General features: G+C 49.7%; 1 protein-coding gene across 1 annotated transcript; it reads right to left on the bottom strand.

The window, feature by feature from the left end:
- Window positions 1-12,111: 12,111 nt before the first annotated feature.
- MBOAT4 (membrane bound O-acyltransferase domain containing 4) lies at window positions 12,112-16,024 on the bottom strand. Its single transcript, XM_006278817.4, has 3 exons — window positions 15,863-16,024; window positions 14,046-14,270; window positions 12,112-13,164 (listed from the first exon to the last, which is right to left on the bottom strand). The coding sequence occupies exons 1-3, from the start codon at window positions 15,979-15,981 to the stop codon at window positions 12,219-12,221; spliced, it is 1,290 nt and encodes a 429-aa protein (XP_006278879.3). The 5' UTR covers window positions 15,982-16,024; the 3' UTR covers window positions 12,112-12,218.
- Between the last annotated feature and the right edge of the window lie 5,951 nt (window positions 16,025-21,975).

The raw sequence follows: 21,975 nt of genomic DNA, 5'->3' as shown, positions 1-21,975 counted from the left end.
GGTGCACTCGCTTTGCATGTGAAGCTCTTGGGCCTGCCTTTGGCTGCCCCACCCAGGTTGCCTGGCAGGGCCTTGCACTCCGTACCCTCTTCACTGCCTGGTCCAGCTAGCTTTCCCTCTGAATTTTTACCAGGGGGGCCCTGACTGGCAGGAGGCCCTGGGCCCATGCATTAATCTACCCCAATGTGCAGTTCCTGTAGTTGGCCACTGAACTTAGTCAGCAGGCAGTTATTGATAATATGCAACATGGTGTGTGTTTTGCCATAGCTACAAGCTGGATTGTTGCAAAGACCCCAATGGTGGAGGTTGGCTGCACACAGACCTTACCCTGGCCAGAACCTATTCAGCAAGGCCCACTGACGGTGTGGCATGTTGAAGACAGGTGGACAGATTGTAGGGTCTGTGATGAGGAACTTGTTTGGTGTTAATGTCAATCTCCATTCCTCGCACCAGAAAGTCTCCACTGTGCAGCCCTGGTCCAGCAGTTTGACCACAGTGGGTGTCGTGGTGGTAGACATGCAGCAGGTGGATTTAAGACATCATGGTACAGCAGCAGGCTTGAATTGGCATAGATCTTCTCCAGTAACTTGCTAGTTGCAACTTCCCATTGGATATGAAGGGAAACAATGTTGCTTAGGACTGGGAGCCATGGTAGAGGGGTTGGTCGAAGAGTTCCCGAGATGATGTGCATCGTCAAATGTAGCATTGCATAATGAGTTTGGTGTTTGATGATGACCAGTTCCAGACTGGTATGCAGTCCTCTGCCACAGAGTACAAAATGGTAAGAGCTGACATCCTTAGGGCCAAGGCTGTTATGCCCCATGATGACCCAGCCAGCTTAAGTTGGTTGTTGCGTGTCTTAACTTCCATTGCTGTCTTTTTCAAGTGTTCGTGATAGCTCAGTGTCTGGTCTACCAACATGCCCAGGTAAACGAGTTGTGCTTTGTGCCTCAGCCTTTGGCCATTCAGATAGATGCTCAGTTCCCAGGTAGCGTGGGCAGTGTGTAGATGGAAAACGCTGGAAATTGTCTTACTGACTCCTGGCTGGAGGTATCCTGTCTTGCAGTAGTCAGACAGCTTTGCAACATCACTGTTCAGAGTATGTCCTAGCTCAGAGAAAGTCCGGGCCTGGAATCCAAAGCAGATGTCATCAGCACAGATGAATTTCCATGACTGGGTTTGTGGCAGGTCATTGGTGTAGAGGTTGTACAAGGTCGGAGCAAGCACAGATCACTGAGGCAGTCTGTTGGTCTGTCTTCTTCAAGTACTTGTCTTCTCTGCAGTTGCATCAGCTCGCCTAGGTCTGCACAAATCCTTTAAGGTAATGTAAAGCATTTTTATGTATTTATTTAAAGCATTTTAATTAAAATGAAATAAAAGAACTGAAGACAATAAACACTCTCATGTCATGTGTTAATGAATTGTGGGTGAAGGTAGAGGGCTGGGTCCTGGGGAGCCCCCCTCACCAAGCCCAGCTGGCTGGGCCTGCACCAGCTTGTTCCACTAAGCCCCCCAACACTTGCTGTCTCTGGGGAAAGCTGGGGGGACCAGGATTGGGTTGGGGTAGGGGGTCATGTAGACTAAAATGGGGCTGCTGAGGCGTGGGGTTCCATGGGTTCCCGTCCTGGCCGGAGGAGCGGGAGGGAGCCCACAAGAACCAGCTGCCTGCAACAAACCCTGCTGAGCCACCAGTGATCGCGTTCCAGGTGGGCAGGTTTAGGGGCCCCAGCTTTCCTCCCAAGTCCTCCATGGTCCCATCCATCCTTGGAGGGAGTGGGCTGGTGTGTGGAGTTCAAGCAGCTGGCTTCACACCAACTACCAGTGAAGATCCCTGTCAAACAGGACCTCAGGCCCCCCACCCCATCCCAACCCCACTAGCTTTGCTTGGGGCTGCCTGTAACTTTAAGCTTAGTGCAAAGTGTGGGAAAACTTCAATTAAATTCACTTTACCTGAGGTTAATTGAAAGTTTCACACAGGGACATGGCCCTTTTCCCATGTGCTCCCCTGGCCTGTCAAGTGAAGGGGGGCAGCTTTCCCTCAAACACCATCAAGTCTGGTCCCGGATGAGAAGAGCTATGGAAGGCTGGAGGCGATTAGGCACAGGAAGCACGCTTCCCCATCATCTCAGACAGGATAGCCCCCAGGTCCCAGGACTGGACCATTGAGAGGCCGTAAGACAAGGCCCAGGACCCAGGGGGAAAATGCTGCCCCAGCTTCAGGACCCTGATGCACTTAAGTCTGGCAGCCTTTCACTCAGCGTGGAGCCCCTGGGAGGTGAGCCTGGAGCCAGGGAAATCATCCTTTCTCTAGCCCCAGGGTTTCCCTGCAGGACTTAACAGCTGCAGGCCCCAGGGTCCTTGTGCCGCACTTTCTCCAGTTGATTGAGGCCCAGCAGCTCCATGCTCAGCATGGAGCCTGGGGCAGAGAGACCATGTTGCTGAGACAAGCAAGCTTCCCCCTGCTGCACCATTTCCCTTGGATAGCACCCCAGTGACTGTGCTCAGTATGGAGCCCCCAGGCAGTGAGACCTTGCAACTGGACTACGTGATCTCTGCAATTAAATATGGAGAGGACTGTTCTCAGCATGGTAGACCACTAGAGATTTGATGGGTGGGAAGGGGTAGAGTGGTTGGGACCCGTGCATCCTGAGATGCTGGAGGAATGAAAGTAAGGCATTTTATTTCTGCAGAGCATACATACAATACTGTGGAATGACCTGGGCAAAAGGAATCAAACGCAAACCTCAGCTGTAGTAGAATATCTTTGAAACGTTTAGAGGGTACTTATAACAGTTTAGGACTCCTTAACCAACGACTGTTCTCATTTTAAATGCCTTCATTACATTTTTAAGGTAACCTGTGCCAAAACCCAAAGTGTGCAATACCGTGTGACAGAATGTGCTGTCCCTTTAAGGCCATACAAAACACGGTGCCAGCAAAAAAAAGTGTACTGTCTTTCAGAGGTTTATGAGACAACAAGAATTGAAATGAAGGGGAGGGGGGTGGTAACAAAACCTTTTATTATTAAGCATGAAGACCTGCTTCAAACTTCATAGTAGTTTGGGGTCAGAAGGGACCTGAATAGATCATCTAGTCTAACCCCCGCCACTAGCAGGAACACACTCTGGGATCACACAACCCCAGACAGGTGTTCGTCCAACCTTTTTTTGAATTTACCCAAGGTAGGAGCGAGGACCACCTCCCTAGGAAGTTGGTTCCAGATCCTAGCCACCCTAACAGTGAAATAGTGCCTCCTAATCTCTAACCTGAACCTATTCTCCAGCAGCTTCTGGCCACCATTCCTTGTCACCCCAGGTGGTGCTGGGGAGAAAAGGGCTCTACCTATTTGCTGTTGATCTCCCCTGATGAGTTTGTAGGCAGCCACCAGGTCCCCCCTCAGTCTCCACTTGCTGAGGCTGAACAGGTTCAGGTCCCTCAGCCTCTCCTCATAGGGCCTGCCCTGCTGCCCTCCAACCAGGCGGGTGGCCCTCCTCTGAACCCTCTCAAGGCAGGCCACATTCTTCTTAAAGTGCGGTGCCCAGAACTGGACGCAGTACTCCAATTGAGGCCAGACCAATGTCGCATAGAGGGGGAGTATCACCTCTTTGGATCGGCTTGAGATGCATCTTTGGATGCACGACAAGGTGCAGTTGGCTTTGCTGGCTGCGGTCTGACATTGGCAGCTCATGTTCATCTTGGAGTCAATAATGACTCCAAGATCCCTTTCTGCCTCTGTGCTTTCAAAGGGGGAGTTCCCCAGCCTGTATGTATGCTGTGGATTCCTTCTCCCCAGGTGCAACACCCTGCATTTATCTACATTGAACCCCATCCTATTACCATCCGCCCACTTCTGTAATCTGTCTAAATCTAATTGCAGCCTCTCTCTCCCTTCGAGCGTGCCTACCTCTCCCCCCATCTTGGTGTCATCAGCAAACTTGGACAATGTGTTTTTCACCCCCTCATCCAAGTCGCTGATCAAGATGTTGAACAGTGTAGGCCCCAGGACAACTGCTTCAGCTGTTCCATGTCCAAGGGTTTAGCTCCTAATTCCCACGCTCACAACACTATCCTTTAGAAGGGATGATCTCTAAATTCTAATCTTTCATTTACATATCACAACATCTTCCCTCCTAAACAAAGACATAACCATTCACATATATCAAATTCCATAATCTATACTTTCACCATGGCAATGCTCCAGATTAGGGGTGTCAAACATATGGCCCATGAATTTACCTGGTATAGGTCACCATCAAAGTATATTTCTGCAGTTTTATCATCAATCTTTGAATCCTTATGGCACAATAATTTAGAGGTTTGCCAAATAAAGCTATTAGGGGATTGTGATCTGTTTCAACTTCCACTGTCTGCCCATAAATGTATTGATTAAATCATTCACAAGCAAACAGATCCTAAAGCTCCTTCTCGACCTATGCTCATTGGCAACACGTAGGGGGTGTAGGGCAGTGCACCCACTATGAAAAGGTGCTCGCTGATGGTGTCTGCGGGTAGTCGCCAACCCCTGGTCGGCATTCACCACTCCCTCCCTCCCCGCACCGCCAACAGCACCAGCAGCATCTGCGGGAGCTCTGTGCTTACCGCTCCCATGCTGCTGCCACCATGCTCCTGCCACCGCCATGCCCCCCCCCAACCACCCGGGGCACGAATCATTCATGTCTGAGTTTATCTAGTTCCTGCATCAGTCAGCAATCTGGATGCATATGCCACTGCTTGCTAATATATGTTGTGTTTCTGTAAAACACTGTGCCTAACCAGGATTGTGATACATCTGTTAATATTCTTACAGGCTTTCCTGGTGTGTAGAACTAGGTGTGCACTGATAAAGATTTTTTGGGCCAATACCAATGGCTGATTATTAACCAGTCACATCGGCCTATACCAATCTGATTGCTGATATGCAGCCGAGTAGCTTGGAGGGCAGCACCTGGCTGGTAGGTCTGTTGTGGGGAAGAGGCATGGGGGGAGGGAAGGGCTGTGGGGAGAGCAAATCGAGATCCCCACAGTGAGGGAGGGAATGGGGCTGGGGCAGGGCTACCCAACAGGTCTGTCCAAACTTCTAAGTGGCTGGGGGATGAATGCTCTCTGGGCTGTCCCAGAGGGAGCCACACTCACAAGCTGCTCCACCAGGGGTTGCATGCCTGCAGGCCACACCAGGGTGAACCATGGGCTCCTGGGCCACACTATATGGGGTACCTGCCTCTCATGGGCAGGATCTCCCAACCCTCATTGCAGGAGCACACATCCAATCTAGGCACACCCCTTCCTAAAGCCCTGCACTGTCCAACATGCCCATCAAGTGCTCAGGGCCATAACCCACTGGGTTTCCCACAGACCCAGATCTGTCCTATGGGCTGGGAGTTGAGCACCCCCGACTTAATCACTCACAGGCCATATGTAGCCCATAGGCTGCCAGTTTGACAGCCCTGACATACAGTGTTTTTTGGGCAGGGTTAGTTATCTTGTAAAGATTATACCTAATTTATCTCCAGAAGCAGCACCTTTAAGGACACTTGTAGAACTTAAAAATGGGGACTTGGGGTTCAGAACGGAAAGCATCATAAGGAAGTCTGAAACAGCAGTTAATGCAAGACCTTGTGTTGCGGCTCTACATAGAGTTGCATTGATACAGCAGTCCATATTGTATCAGCACTGATAAAAGAAAATTGACATTACCTGCAATCGGCTTTTGTTGGCTGATGTGGCCCATAATGTCACCAATTGATGACACTGTGGCAGCGCACCTGTGGGTGCTTGCCACTTTAAGGGCCTGAGCAGGCTGTGAGGTAGCCTGCAGGTGGCTGCAGAGTCCATCAGACAGTCACATGACAATGAGGAGGCTGCCTGATTGGAGCTGGGCTGCAGAGCCTCAGCATAAGAGCAGGCCCTGAGGGGCAAAGCAGGCATTTGCTGTGGGGATGCTGCTAAGTTAACATTGTGTAGAAGGGGCTCCTCTGCACTCTGAAACACCTGGGGGTTCAGGGTAGGAGCTATGAGGAAGGAGGAGGTTTCTGGGGACCCAGCAGGCTCCCAAGGCTGGGGGAGAAGCCTTCGGGCCTACGGAAGAGCGAGGCCAGCCTTGCAGAAGGGATTTGGAGCTGTGGGCTTACATGGAGGCTAGGCAAGCCCCTGGTTCGAACTGGCAGGGGTGAGACCAGGGGCTTGGGTGAGCCCAGTTGAGGAAGGTCAGCTGCTGCTGTACTGATGCCAGGGAATCCCAACTGGTCAAAGCAAAGGGCTGAAAGGCCAAAGGGCTAGTAAGCCCACTGCAAGGGGCAGGCCAGGGTTGCAGAGAGCTATCTGGCACCCTGACTGGCCTGGAGGTGGGTCCAGAGCTGGAAACAGGCTGAAGGTCCCTTCACTGTGGAGAACATCACTGCCAAAGGGAGGATAGGCTCAGCTGATCAGCAGGCTGAAATGTGGGAGGCTGAAACCCAGCCGCCTGATGGGAGGAATCTGAAAAAGAGAGGGATGGGGGCCCAGTGAGAGGCAGTCACGAAATGGAGGCTGCAACAGAGGGCCCAGGGGAGACAGCAGACCAGGTACAACATCCAGGAGCCCAGTGAGGGAATAAGACCAGGGCAGGTAGGCCTGCATTGGTCCTGGGGAATGACCTAAAACTACACCCTACTGGGGAGGATGGTGTGGTGGGGCAGTCCTTGGGAAATGCCACACCAGTGCCTCCCTAGTGAACAGTGAGTATGAGGTGCCAGAAAACCTCAGCCCCTGCTGCCTTGTGGGTGACCCTATGGAGGGAAAAGGCTAAGGGAGCACATCCTGACAGAAAAGCAACAGGCTTGGGCAACAACATGGAGGCCAGGAGGGTCTGAGGCCCAAGGCCTGAGAGTGAGGCTTGGGTGACCAATGCAGGGACCAAACAAGGAGGGCCCAAGGCCTGAACAAGTGAGGCTTAGTGGGGGTCCAGAAGAAGAACGAGGTCCAGGTATGTCGACAGATGCCTGAGGCCTAAGGGATGTAAGGCCCTGCAGCCCCAGTGAGGAGGTGGAGTAGTGGCCCCAGAGAGGGGTAGAGTGAGAAGGGCTAGGAGCCTAATGAGAGGCAGGAAGCCCAGAGTGTACATGCATGAGTAGGGGGGACATGAGGCCAAATTTAGGCCAGAGGCCAAGTGCCATCTGTGAGGCATGGGACATGGTCAAGGAAAAGTTGAAGCCGTGTGTAATGCCCTAGGCATCAGGGCATTAAATGAGCAGCCTCCCATATCTAACAACTGATATTATTACATCGAAGTGTGGTGGGTGAATTGGGGCGGTCTGCCCTGGATGAGTGGGTGGGCGGCTGGTACTGTGACTGGCCCTGGGATGGCCCCATGTCACAGCCACATGCATGCATGCAGCCGGATCATGCATGTGGCCAGGAGTGCAGCCTGGCAACTTGGAGAGCAGTCTGTGGTGGGGAAGGGACATGAGGGAGGGAAGGGGCATGGGGGAGGAGGGCAGATTGAGGCCTCCACAGTGAGGGAGGGAGTGGGGCTAGGGCTGGGGCAGGCGCTGCACAGCTGAGACAGGGCATGGGACGGAGTGGTGGCTTACTCCTGGAGGAGGCATGGGGGGCATGTGCCCCCTCCCAGCACTGCTGCCACCTGGCCCAGTCCGAGCCTGTGAGCGCTGGGAGCTGCATGTGCACCACGCTATAGTAGTAGACCAGCTGGGCTGTACTCCTTGCCACCAAGCCAAAAGCAGTGCCTTTGCGATCCATAAGCACCCTGAGCACCCACTGCTGCTGTTGGCAGAGGGAGGGCATGGGGGGGGTTCCACCACCCTTCCTCATACCTGACAAGTGCCACACGCCCACATCCTATGCCAACCCCACTCATTTACACACACCCAACATACCCTATTGCCCCCCACACAGCCACATTTCCCCCTTCCACACACCCCACCATACACATGGCACCCACCCCCCCAACCACACCCCACACATAATATGCAAGAGTAAGACTTTATTTTTGAGTTATTATGCAATCACCTCTATATACACTATGCCAAAACAAATCATGACAAATATTTTTGTAATAAAACTAAAATATGTTATAGTAGCTGTTTTAATTTTTAGTGTGTGATTTGGGGGTTTTTTTCTGGTTCCAAGATGAAAACCCTCCCCTCCCAAAAGGAGTATGTCTGGGGCAAGGGGAGGGACTTCCAGTGCCAAGGGTCAGGGAGCAGGGGGTGGGACTGCTGGTCCCAAGGTGGCGACTGTGGGCAGGGCACCTATCAAAGGGTAGGGCTACCCATGTTGCCCTCAACAGCTCACCAAAACTCATTAAGCAGCCCTCCAGCCGAAATAATTGCCCACCCCTGGCTTAAACTTTGGGTGGACCAGGAATCAAAGCAGGGTGCATCCTCAGCAGTGCCCCTTCCCCCCCCATCTGCCCCTGCCTTGGAGTGCCCCACATATCTCCCTGCCCTCAGTAGCACAGACTGCCTCTGAATGGGCATACAGCTACCTGCCACTTGGGAACTTTTGCCAACAAGTAATCAAAACACATGTTTTGTGCCTGTAGTAGAGGACCCCTACCTCCTGCTACTGGGAGGAAGCGGGGGCAGAGTTACAGTAGGCAGGTTGGGGAAAGACTGCTTATAGGGAAATGGGCTGCATGCTGCAGACTGTTTGCATTTAGGCAGGTAAGGAGCCCCAGTGCTGCTAGCAGAGCAAGCATAGCTGGCAGGAAGCCTAGCTGCAAAGGCATTAGGGGCAAATGGCTTGGATAGGGACACAGGGCTCAGCCTGCAAGCAAGGGGCAGGTGAGGCTGCTGTTTGGAGATGAGAGCAGTGCCTGGGTCCCATTTCCAAAAGGGGAGGAGAAAAGGGCCTTACAGGCCTGAGCCTGGGGCTAGGAGCTCAGATTGATCCTGACCATGCAAGAGGAAGGGTCTGTGCTGGATTCCTCAGAGAGCTAAGCGGGTTTAGTGTCATATAGCTTTCTTTCTTTAGAGTTGTGTTAACTGGAGGTCCAGGCTGTGGCTATGGGGGAGGCATGTACCAGGGTGCCAAGGGGGCACTCTGTGTTAAGCCCTGCATAGGGCAGGGGTGTAGTGGGGCTGGGGCCAGGGAGCCAAAGCCCATGATAGCGGGCTGAACTGAGGGCCCCAGTGAAATAGGGGCCAAGGCCAGAAGGCCAAGGCTCGGACAAAGAGATTAAGGCCTGAGGGGTAGAGAGCATGGACAGGGCTGGAAAGTCCCACAAAAAATAATGACAGTGACTCCTGTGAGGTGTGGGTGTGACTACAAGGTGGTTGGAAGTTGCAATTAATGGCCCGAAGGGGGTTGAGGGCATGGATGGAGCCAATGGGGTCTGGTCAGCTAGGCCACATGTGGCTCCAGGGGGCACATACTTGACGACTTTGGGGAACAGCCTCCCAAAGTAAAATACAATTTTGATCAAGGCATGGCAAGTGGAAAGGTAAGGCAGTTACTCTGTAGAGTTGAGGGAGATGATTAGTTTGATCCCTAGAGGCATTATGGCCACTCTTGGGGGCCAGTCCTGTCACTGTGCCCAAGTGTAGAGCAACTGCCAGAAGACCAGGGGCCACGTCTAACTTGTCTGAGTTTGGTGATTGTTGTAGTAACCCTTTTTTCCTACATGTGACTCTGGCCCCTAGCAGGTAACACCCTATCTCGATTTGAGCCAAACAGCCCAATGGCCTCCAGCCTGGTTTGAGATGGAGGTCTACATGCTGGGGCCTGTAGTCCTCTGCAATTCTACCTCCTTACTAATGATAAAGATCCCAGGTCTGCATTTTACTGGGCTTTAGGGCAGCCTGGTACCTTGCAAATTAAGTGTAATGGCAGAGTCTCAGCAGCCAACCAGAACTGCCTGGTATGTTGTGAGGCACAGAGCCAAGGGATGCTGTTAAAATAACCAGAAGGGAACAGGGCATTTCATTACCTTTAAGAAGATGAGACCCTGAACGTTAACATGAGCTACAGTCTAAGTAAAAGAACAAACAAAAAAAACCCCCTTCCCCTACACACGCTGGCTGATCTGACAGTTTGTTTTCTAATCCACCTGCAAAATGGTGGTGAGGACTAGCATTTTAATTGAAAGCCTGCTGATTAATCCTCACAAAGGGCTAAAGAAGTAGTTATTTTAAAAGTCTATTTTTATGGATGGGGAAATGGAGGCAGCAAGGTTAATGCTGAAGTATTTATAGGCATCCAATTTTAAATCCTCTGGGCTAAATTTCCAAGGTGCATAGATTCATAGACATTAGGCCTGGAAGGGACCTCAGAAGATCATCAAGTCCAGCCCCCCACCCGAAGGCAGGAAGTCAGCTGGGGTCATAGGATCCCAGCAAGATAAGCATTCAGTTTTTTCTTGAAGGTGTTCAATGTCGGTGCTTAAACTACCTCTGATGGCAGGCTGTTCCAGACCTTGGGGGCTCGGACAGTAAAGAAATTCTTCCTTATATCCAGCCTGAAACAGTCTTGCAATAGTTTATAACCATTCGACCTAGTCATCCCTTTGGGCACTCTAGTAAACAACCGTTCCCCCAGATACTGGTGGTCACCCCTGATAAACTTATAGGTGGCCATCAGATCACCCCTGAGTCTGCGCTTTTCCAGGCTAAAGAGCCCCATAGCTCTCAGCCTCTCATCATAAGGTCTGTTTTCCTGACCTCTGATCATGCGCGTGGCTCTCCTCTGCACTCTCTCAAGCTTCTCCACAGCCTTTTTGAATTGTGGGGCCCAAAACTGGATGCAGTACTCGGGCTGTGGCCTCACCAAGGCTGAGTACAAGGGGAGAATGACATCCCGGGATTTGCTTGAGAAGCATCTATGGATGCAAGCCAGCGTTTTGCTTGCTTTACTAGTCGCAGCATCGCATTGCAGGCTCATGTTCATCTTGTGGTCAGTGATGACCCCCAAGTCTCTTTCTTCTGTAGTGCTAGCCAGCATAGCACTGCCGAGCATCTAGCAGCTCCCATTGTTCTCAGTTGGGCTCCGGGGGGGGGGGGGAGTCCCTGTTGTTCTTGGTGGGAACGAGTACTTAGTTTCTATCAAACTTGAACCCTGAGGTCTAAAGTTAAAGAAATGACTCTTTAAGCAAGTCCTTTCTGGTTAGTTTTCTTTATTTCTCCCCCCCCCTGGGCTGTGTTACAGGCAGGACTAGCATTTGAGGCTTGTCAATCCTTAGTCCTGCACCAAAGCTTCCTAGCTGTGTAGCTCACTCTGACATGTGTGTCCTGGTGAGCAGTAATTTCAGTTCTTGCCTCCTGTGAAACCTGCACTCCACAGAACAATCCAGTGCAAACTAACATGGGGCAGAGGCACAGCTGTGTGGTTCTGCAGTAGGGCAGGGGGGTGGCAGCTTCAGCTGGTTTGCTCATGGAGAGGCCAGGCCAGCAGTACGGGGGCTGCTTTTTCTGTATTCTCCCTTCCTCGTTCATGCTCCAGGCTGGTACCCAGGTTGCTTTCCTGTATATATGCCACTGGTCACGGAGGGGCAGTGGGCACGGGGGGAGGGGATTCCAATGACTGGAGGCACCTCAACACATGGGCAGCTCAGAGGGACCTAATTTTCAGAGGATAAGTGATTGGAACCTCATGGAAACCAACCCCCTTGAAAGAGGCTCCCATGGGCCTTCCCCCATCCCACATTGCTTTGTAATTCTGATAAGGACTTAATAACAGAACTATAGGGCCAGAGGGGAGCCCTGCTAAAACCCCCTTGAGTTGCACCCAGAAAGCTACAACCACAGAGCAACACAGCTGAGGATTGTGCTGCTCACAGATGGGAAAAGGGCTAAAGTGGCATGCACATGAGCAAGAACATATGATGATAGATGGAGCCACTTTTTGGGGTCAGCTGAGATGAGAGTGGCAGGAATGGGGTATTAGTGAGATCAGTGTGAGCTGTTCCCTCCCCTGCCGGTCATGCTCTGTAGACATCATACACATGGAAGCATGAATGCAGCTATGGAGCATGTACGAGTGTCAGGCATGTATGAGGAAACATAAAGACATTTATGCTGGGCATGCTGAAGTTGGAAATAGGAGTCCTATGACAGATGATTGACTTAATGAGCATAGGCAGAGCAGGCAGCCTGACCTAAAGCAGATAATGTCTCAGTTAAAGAGGAGGCCATTGCTAATGATCTCTGGCTCCTATGCACTGTTCCTGGTGATGGTTTGGGTGAGAAGCATGGAGACAGAAGGCAGGGGAGAGCTATTGGTAAGGTTCACTTCTGTGTTGCTCTCTTTGCTAGCAGCAGCAGTGAAATGCAATACAGGAGAGGGAAGAAGCTGATGTAGGAGGTGCACAGTAGCCAAAGTGCAGAGAAACTCCTCATTTCCACAGCAACCATGATGTATGCAATAACGAGCTGAGTCAGGACCCAGGTCAGGGCTTTATACAGCAACCTTGTACACCAGGATTTTGTAAGGTTGCTTAGAAAAGGGTGAATCCGGTAATCGGCTTCCACCATTACTGCCCAGCACATGAAGCCGAACACCTGCCCTGGGTGGAGGCCGTGCCACCAGGCTGAGAAGGTGAAGGTAGCCAGCAGAGGCTGGGTTGGGCTGCGCTGGAAGATGAGTCTCCTCAGCCACTGGGCAGTACTCCTGTTCCAGGTCCTGGTGAACAAGGCTATCCTGTGTGTGGTCTCCAGGGTCCACATAGCTGTGCCTGAGAGGTCTCCATGGGTAGGGTCATGTCCAAGAGCCAGCCCAAAGCCTGCTGCATTGAGGAGAGACTCATCGAGGGCCCAATGAGAATAATAGGCCAGTCTGAAGAGCAGAGCTGAAATCCACACAACATACACACAGCCAAAGCGAGTACAATATGCCAGGCTGGTCAGTGTGCCCTCATGCCCTCTCATAGCCAATCTCAGAAGCTGCAGAGTCAGAGCCCAAAGACTTTTCTGGCCAGCAACCCAAAGGGACTGAGTGAAGTATGGTAGACTTGAGCACAAGATCTGGGCCTGAAATCTCTTAAAAGAGCACAGGGGGCCTCCTAGCAGGGCAGGGAAAAATAGCAGGTAGCTGCAGAAAGGTAATGCTCCCAGCAGGGGCTCCTTCCTCCTCCTGTGCTCAAAAGTCACTGTCACTGTCCCTTCATGGATGTCCAGAGCCAGTGATGTGACCTTCTGGGTCAACAGCATGAGAGAAGAAAGAGCAATCGATAGCCTGAAAAGGAGATGAGTGAGTAGGGCCTTCATGTGTGTAGTCTGTTAACACCCCAGCCTGTGAGGGGCTGCCCTCAGCTAGAGCTCTGTTGGCACTTTGCTCTATGCATCTATGGAGCTCACAGGGCCCCTCTTTGAACTCTGAGCACTCAGTCAGCAGCCCCCATATTTTGCCTGCCCATTTTCATTATCCCAGGCAGATGGACAGATGGCTGAGCCAGTCTTTGCTGCTTATCTGCAATCTCCATCCCCCCACCCCTTAACTTCCAAACTCTGGAACCCATGGACTGCAGTTGCATCAATGCTTCTGACCCCAGCCTGAATCCCCAGTTCGCACACCCTGACCACGAAACACAACTTCTGGGTTATTTTCTGGGCTCCTATTTCTATTCCTGTATGGAAGTGAACAGCCCCATCCCTACAATGACAGTACAGCAGAGAAATGGACCCAGCACAATCAGTGCAAGCCAGAGCAATGCCTGGAGCACTAGGAATGTGGTGAATTTTGAATTTCACCCCTAAAAGCTAATCAAAGAGCTGTTAAGTTCTTGATTGCTATGGAAGGCTAATGGTGAGACCCAATAGAAAGCAAGCTGTACTTAATAGCTTAATGCTGGAGGGGAGCAGGAGAATCTTGTTTCTAAAATGTTAAAATGCACACAGCAAGACAAACTGTGTTGTTCTTCCCTGCGTGGTGCTGTTTGCTGTAGTATTTCCTGTGAAAGAGACTGCCTAGAACTAAGGGGGACAGACCAAGTAACAGGTTTATTCTACTCTGTCACCCCCTGCCAGCTGTAAAGTTAGGAAAGGTCTTGATATGATTTCACTATAAGCAAAAATCTCTTGGTGGAGGAGATGGACTTGTGCTCTGCTACTTGTTACCTGATGCATGGGGCTTCTTGCAGATAATGTTCTCTGTAGTGCAGCCCAAGGTGGCAGAGTGTCTGCCAAGACATCTGGAAGACAAACACCCATGTGTGGACCCGCAGTGGGCTAACTGAGTGGAATATGGCCACCGAGCACAAGGCTGGGATGAAGAGCAACAAGGCATACAATCCCATGGCAGCACATGCTATAAGGAAGCCTCCAACCAGAAGAACAACATACCTAGAAGGAAGCAAAGACATCTGCAAAGGTTGCTGTATCAGGTTCCTGACCCCCTACCTTTACCTAACCAGTCAGCATCTCCTGGAAGCAGGTAAGCCTGCCATGCTGTTCTGTGGTGTTTGGTTTTTTTCCTGCAGTGCTTGGTACTCAAAGACTTAAAAGGCTTGAAGAGGGCCATTGTTACAACACCAGAAGCCATGTACTTCAGGGTGCTTGAAAAATAGGGCACCTGGTCCAGTGTGTCATACTCCATATCCATTATTCCTAACTTACCACGGCTTATTGGAGAGAGCTGAACAATCTCTCTTCAATAAGGAGGTCTACCTTATGCTTTCTTCTGTTTTAACCATCTATCTGATACTTTCTGTCCAACCTGTGGGAGATGGATGCAGCTAACCCAGTCCCTGAGGGGATAGAAAAGTTGGGAAACGCCTGTCCTAGGGGGCTAGCCTTTGTGTCCTGAACAAATGGCAACACCCTCACTGTGATTGTAAGTGACCACTTGTAAGCCTTGTCCAAACAGGCAGCCTTCTAGAAAGGATCTCCATCTGAGATGAGGATACAGGTCCAGGTGATCCTGAAGTCCTGCAATTTGAAGAGCATATTTCTTTAGAGAGAGAATGATAGTGATGGCTTTCTCAGTGGCTGTACAATGACAGAGAGTACAATCACCTACTCATCTCTGATCTCCTATTGGCAAGTCGTCAATGGAGGCTGTGGCCAAAAATCTTTCAGCCTTGAGTACCTAACAGGGAACAACCTGATTTCCAAAGGTACATGTGTCCCACAGCTCCTCTGATGTCAACTTTTTCTACTTGGTTACATACCTGTTTCCTCTTTCTGAGGAAAATTGACAGCATCAAACGTAGCAGAGGGTTGGAGAAAAATGGTTTAAGCCAGGATGTAGCCATTCCCTACAGTGCTGTCATTTGAATAGTCTGTAAGAGATATGACATAAGTGCCTGGCAGCATCTGTCTGACACTCCATTCTCTGATAAAGGGATTTCCTACAATCCAGCATAATTCAGATGTGGTACAGAAATGGGTTCCCTGAAGCATCAGACCCTCTAACTTGTAGAAGACCTAAATTAAACCCAGTGCATTTTTCTTTCTTCTTCCCTTCCTAAGACTACAATCCATAATTGCTGCCTAAATACCTGTCTTCAGAGGTACTATTTTTAAAAAGCTTTTACATTACAAGCACAAGTCCATTGAAAGTGTTTGACTTAGATGCTTATGAAACTCCCACCATAGAATCACAAATGTGTTCAATGACTCATGATTCAACCTTGATTTTACTTTAGAAACTTGGCAAATGATTGTTACTTTGTAAAAAGTGTAAAGCCCTAATGAAACACAAACTTTCCTTTATGAGGAAACTGAGGCACACAGAGGTTGTGATTTGTCCCAAATAATGTTATGACTCAATAAAGGAGCAATGAAAAGGCTCCAAAAATGTGGTTTCCAGGTCTTTGCTGTATCCAATTAAAGAAGTTGGCAAAATTCTCTTTTTTTTGTGAAACCCACAGTTAACATAAAATGTGTTTATAAAAGATCAAACGGATGAACATAACATAAATACAAAAGCATACCTGGCACTTGGAGAGAGATACCCAAAGCTGCAGAGATAGTGAAACAGAACAGCAAATGGAAATGCCAGCATCTGGTACAAAATGGTAGGGTTAAGAAGAAAGAGATCTGCCCACTCCATGGAGAGTCCTGTTTTAAAGTGTCAGTTCTTCAGTAGAGTTCAAATCCTGTTCTACCTAGGTAAAGAACTGAAACTAGCCTCTCTTCAGCTGCTCCTTATAGGGGGCAGGAACTCCAGGTTAATGGAGGTAAATCAAGAACAGAACCTGAGATAAACAGAGCAGATGTCAGCCAGAGATCAAAGCAATTGCGCCTAGGAAACCAGAGTATTTGCAGTGACACACAACAGTATGCAAAAGAAAGAGGGCAAGGTAAAAAAGCACCTGGGAGCTTGTTGTCTTTAAATCCCGGTTCTGCTAAGCATTTGTCTCAGGATTTGTATTTTATATGGAAAAATACATTTTCATACTTGTTCTGCTACGTTCCTGAATAATCCTCCCAGCCAGAGGGAACTAAAAACCAAGATAAGAGAGTTCTTTTTCAACGCACATCTTAACTACCAAGCTATTTTAATGCCTTGAAAATGGAAGAAATTACTGCAGAAGTTATTAGACTCCTGAAGCCAGCCTTTCACTTTGCCTTTGTGCTCTATGACACCCCCCCCCCCCCCACAATGACTGGTATTACATCAAAGCTGTTGCAACAGCAGTGAGGCCAGTGGGAAGATAGTGGTAGCATAACTGTGCAACTAATGGAGACATTCAGAGCAGCAGTCAGGGGACAGAGTACTTAATCCCACCTCTCTCCCACACCCATCATGAGAACTCACTCCACACTGCATGGGCACTGTGATATACACCTGTTTTAGCAGTGGTTCCAAACTTTTTTGCACAGCACTTTATTCCCAAAGGGTGAAGGTTGCTAGTCCTCAGGAGTGCCTGTGCTGCTCATGCCCCCATCACCACCACCAAGAGGGTCACCATCAAGCTGGCCAGTTAGCATTACAAATGATGCCAAAACAGGCATTGGCAAACCAGGAAACAGAGTTTCCTATTTGCCCCTATGCTTGGACATACAATATGCTTACATGAGAGCAAAAAAGGACTGGACATATGTCAGAGTTCAACACCAATTATACTGGGGGAAAAGTCAAGGATAAAACTTATACCAGTTACACCGGTACAGATGTCACACATCTGCAGCTTGCCCTGGAGTACCCATTTACTTGAGGCAGGGCACAATAACTGGCACCCTGCTACCTAGTGGTGAATCACTACAATAATCACATACTGGATATAGCACCCCAGATTGGCTGCCCTCCTGTCTGCTCTGGATCCTGGTGTAATTATTTATAGTGGTATACAAAACTGATGCAAGTTGCAATGATGTATGTATTTCATGTGTCCAGGCCCCCTGACTCATGCAGCATTGCCTCAACCCCCTTTGACTTATGCCCTGGCAGCAGTGCTCAGCCTTTTGGTCCCACAGACCAAATGAGTGGGATGAGGCCAGTTTAGGGGCAGGATCCAGCCCCATGTGCCAAGATCAGACCCTGGGGCTCAGCACTGCCTCTGCCATGCCTTGAGCACAGGAATTGGTCCCCAGGGGTGTGGATGACAGCACTATGGGCTGGATCTGGCCTGCAGGCCAGTGGTTGAACAGCACCCCTGCCCCAAAGCATTGGGGTCCAGCCTTTTTCATAGGTGTGCCACAGATAAATCCCACATCTTCCCTAATTGCCATTCTGATCCCCTTCCCCTGCCCAATCAACTGCTTGTTTTCTGCCCCTTGTCCTGTGCTCCCTCCCCAATCAGTTCCTCTCCTTTATGATCTGGCTCCCTGCTCTCTATTCCTTACCTGATCTGTCTCTGTGGTGCCTGTCCCCTCCTCAGTCTTCTGCATGCCACACACAGAGACTATGTATGTCACAGGTTGGCCACTCATGCCCTAAGAAGTCCTGCAATGAGACCTTAGCATCTTTTCCCTCTCAGCCCTGTCAACCTGCAAGGAATCAGTATGGGACCATATGAACAGGAGGGCTGTCTCAGTGCGGTCTCTGTTGCCTGCACAATGGCAGGTGCTGCGTGGGGGATTCTGAGGTCTCAGAGGGTTCTGCTATATTTCCATTCCCAATTGCCTAATCCCCTTGGGCCACAGTTAGGGTTGAGTAACTGCATTGTGTGTGTAGAAGTTCTGGTTGTGTTAGGCCTTAGTTATGCTAAGCTATAGTAAGCTACGGTGCTGAAGAGTGGTATGGAGAAAGGGGCCTTGCGACTGCTGAATGACCTGGTAAGAAAGAAAAAAAAATGCACTAATGAGAAGAAAAACACTGAAGGGAGTATGAAAACAGAAGCTAAACAACTCAAGGACAAATATAAAAAGTAAGAACTTACTAATGAGATGGAGATACATGCAGGTCCATAAACTTAGCAAATGAAACAAGTAGAGAAGGACATCTCAACAAAGAGATAAGAATTGGCATGAAATGGGGGCGCGGGGGCAAGCAAGTATAAATAAAGGGGTTGAGAAGCATGTCCATTGTAGAGACCTAGGGGAGCGTGAATAATGTATGGTGTCTCTACATGTCAAGGACAAGCTGCATTAGGTTGGACTGACCAAATGATGTGGTGTCTGACAATAAACCTTTCTGGGCTTTTGCCACTGAACCCGTATCTGAGCTGTGTTTTCTGCATCACCTTCAGAATCTGGAAGATGGTTTGCTAGCATTGGCCTTCCACAACCCACAGACTCCAGCAGCCTGTATATCAAAAGTGACAGCAACCAGATACCACCTGAGAAACACTCCATATGCCTCCGAACAGCAACATGTAAAGTGTCAGTGTAACTCTGCATCTCCTACTTTGCCAGCAGTTGAAGGTGGCAATTAGTTTCCAGCTCTGGAAGGACAGGCACAGCACTGAGTACTGGTGAATGCTGGCAACCTTCACTCTGGGGAACTGTGGTTTTTACATAGAAATTGCCTTTTTTTTAAAAAGCATGGCACTAAATGTGACAAAATAACAGTGCAATTGGGGAAAGCAGATGGATGCTAGTAGTAGGCTCTGCAGAGCACCTCAACTCCCAGCTGTAGGCACTAGTTAATGGGGATTTAACAGGGGCCAAGCCCTGTTACTGAGAGTAGGGCTAGGCAGTAGAATTTGAAAACTACAGAGCCCCAGGATAATAAGGAGTTTGGAAGAATTAGGTAATGGCCTGCTGAGGTGGCCCCAGCCCAGAAGGAGGAGGAGCCAAGGACTATATAAGACTTGTACTAGAACCAGAAGGGTAGTCTGCCTTGGGCAGAGCTAGAGGTAGGAGCTCCTTGCTGGGAACTAAACTGGCTCAGGTGGGGGTGTGGGTTTCTAAAGGAACTTCCCTACACTGACTGAAGAAGCTGTCTGGGAGATTAAGGAAACTGTGAGTAGGCCCAGGAAAACCTGGGCTGTAAAATGTTGGTGTGGAGGAGAGGCTTGGAAAAAGGCATCCCAGGTACAATAGATTGTATTTTGGCTGGGATTTATGTTGCTGTTATGGCCATGAGGCATAGGAGTGGCTGAAGGAGCCTATTGAGGGTGCCTGCAGAAAGTACTACAATTGACATGACTGTTAAAGCTCTTTCCTGGGGCTCCAGGAATCCCAGGTCCATTGAGGAGACAAAGGGATTGATAGCTTGCTGGGACTTCCTAGTGCTACAAGTTTTAAGTCCTTGAATCAAAATCCATCAGGGCCCATAGGGATTCTAGGTCTGGGGAGTGAACCTGGAGTCGCAGACAAGTAATCATTGGGTTAACAGGCACTCTGGGGAGTAATAGTCCTAAATGAAGTAAGAGCTTTTCAGGTGTTCCAGGGCAACCTGAACTGAATGGGTCAAAAGGAAAACCAGACTCTCCAGGATTAATAGGTGTGCCAGGCTTTCCCATCACTGAGCTGTACAGAAAGGGTATGCCAGACAAGGTCATCTGGACTACAAAATGCCAGAGAAGTGGTTTCTGTTGAGTGTGTGTGTTTGTTTGTTCCTTCCTTTTTATTCTCTAAAGGACTTCCTAAGGAAGTATTGGGTGCTGAAAGGTACCAGTGCCAAGCTGAAGTGGAGCTTAGCCCTACAGGACTACAACATGCGGGGGATTCGCATTAAGAACAATAAGAATTTGATCACTGATGCTTTGCCTTGGAAAACAGTAGGTGTGAACTTCCCTATTGCAGTGATCCAGCCCCTCAATTTTTTAAAGGTGGGAGAGATGGGATGAAGAGGGTTGTGTGTGCTGAGTCTTAGCTTGTAGTTCCTGTTGGGAATACTTTGGGGGACTCAGTGTAAGTATATGTTGATGTAAACTTGTTTTATAAAGTGGAACACCTTCATGCCCTCTCCCACCCCAGAGGCAGGTGGCAGCAGGTCTCAGAGACGGCTCCCTACTTGGTTCCCCACAATCTCATTTCATTGGCTAAGTACAGACAGTCAAAAAGCCTGGGTCTGAATTGATTCAGTCCTTACAGGTTAGTCTAAACTGCACAAATTTAAATTGAATCGGAAGTGAACAGACACTGTTTAATTCGGGAAATGCAGCCACATGCCTACCATGGCTCAGGCCAGAGGCTGGGGGGGCTCTCTAGCTGTATGTTCACTTCTTCCTGCTGCCCCTGAGGTCTCTAGGATTTGCAGTCCAGAACTACAACAGCAGGACTCTGCAGAGTTCTTCATCACTCCCTCTTCCTGCTTCCAGGTGCCTCTGGGATTTATAGCCTGCAGTTGCAGGCAGCCAGCCAGCAATAAGTTGTTTGTTTTTTTTTTTTTGTTTGTTTTTTGTTTTTTAGTGGGGGGAGAGGTGTTTAACCCCAACTGTGGCCCCAGACCCTGGCTAGGGCTTGCCTGGGGCGGGGCAGTCCTGTCCTGTCCCTGTCCCCCCAAACTGGGCTGCATCCCCATCTAGGCTTGGCCCCTGCACCCCACTGTCAGCCAGCCCTCCCTGCTCCAGAGAGCACCGCCCAGTCCAGGGCTGGAAAGCATGCTGGGGGACTTAACTTAACTTAAACCAGGAAGTTTCATAAACCGGTTTGACCCAAATCACTTAAATTTGATCCTACATTCAACCAGGTTTATCTTTAAACCAGTTTCAGCCATTTTGAAACTGGTTTATGTGCACTGAGCTTTTGTTCTGTTAGAGGTTTAAACCAGTCTCTGATCACTTAAACTAGTTTACATGTAACTTCTGTCCTTAGCCCTTCATGTGTTTGGATGAGTGTTGTCCCCAGGTCAATACTAGAGTTCTCTAGCTGTTTTGTTGCAAGTGGTAGCAGACTGGGCCTGAGGGGAATGAGTGAGGCTCAGAGAGGGAAGGTCCCAAGGAGGACTGGGAGAAAAGGAATAGAACAATAAAAACATGTTGTTTTGAAACAGTCTACTGTGCTGTTTGAGATGTGGGAACTCTCTTCTGTCCTCTGTAAAGAAGAAAACACTCCCTCTTTCCTGGGAGATAACCAAAAAAAGGAGGTCTCTGAGGTGGGGGAGGTGCTACAGATAACTGGGGAAGCCAGGAACTGAGAAGAGCCAGGGTCTCAAAGCCAAAGACTTGCCCTGTGTGAAACCATGCTAGTACTAGCTGCTGGGGTCCTCTCCGGAGGGGGAGACCAAATAAGGCTGCTTCTTGGGGAGGCCCAAGGAACAGCTTTCCTCTTCCCCCTCAAAAGGGGTAGTTAGATCCTATGCGATGCATGCCTTTTTTAAATCGCCTCTTGATACTTTGCACTAGGAGTGGCATTCTTCTATACCCTGTGGGTACACAGAAAATGTGGGAGGCATAAAAAGTTTTATGGGTAGGAATCTACCCAACCTGGAGGCAGGTGCTGGACTTTTGTGGGCAAACTGCAACAGGGCCTGCCCCCTTGCCTTTGGAGGGGCCCTGGTGGCCCCACCCCTCACTGCTGACTTTTTTTGGAGGCACAGGGTTGCAGACAGGCAGGCCTCTCACCCAATCAGCAGTGAGGAGTGGGGGGACAGCTTGCCTGTTCCCCTCTGTGCCAGCACCCCTCTTCCCACCCCCAGCAGGCTGCCCAGCTGAGTGGGTTGCTGTCTCCCACTGGGGGAGCTAGGACCTTTTTATTTTTAATAAGCCCACGC

Source organism: Alligator mississippiensis, chromosome 2 (genome assembly GCF_030867095.1).
Source record: "Alligator mississippiensis isolate rAllMis1 chromosome 2, rAllMis1, whole genome shotgun sequence".
NCBI lineage: Eukaryota > Metazoa > Chordata > Crocodylia > Alligatoridae > Alligator > Alligator mississippiensis.
The sequence above is the reverse complement of the archived record's forward strand: the minus strand, read 5'-3'. Positions and strand labels throughout refer to the sequence as shown.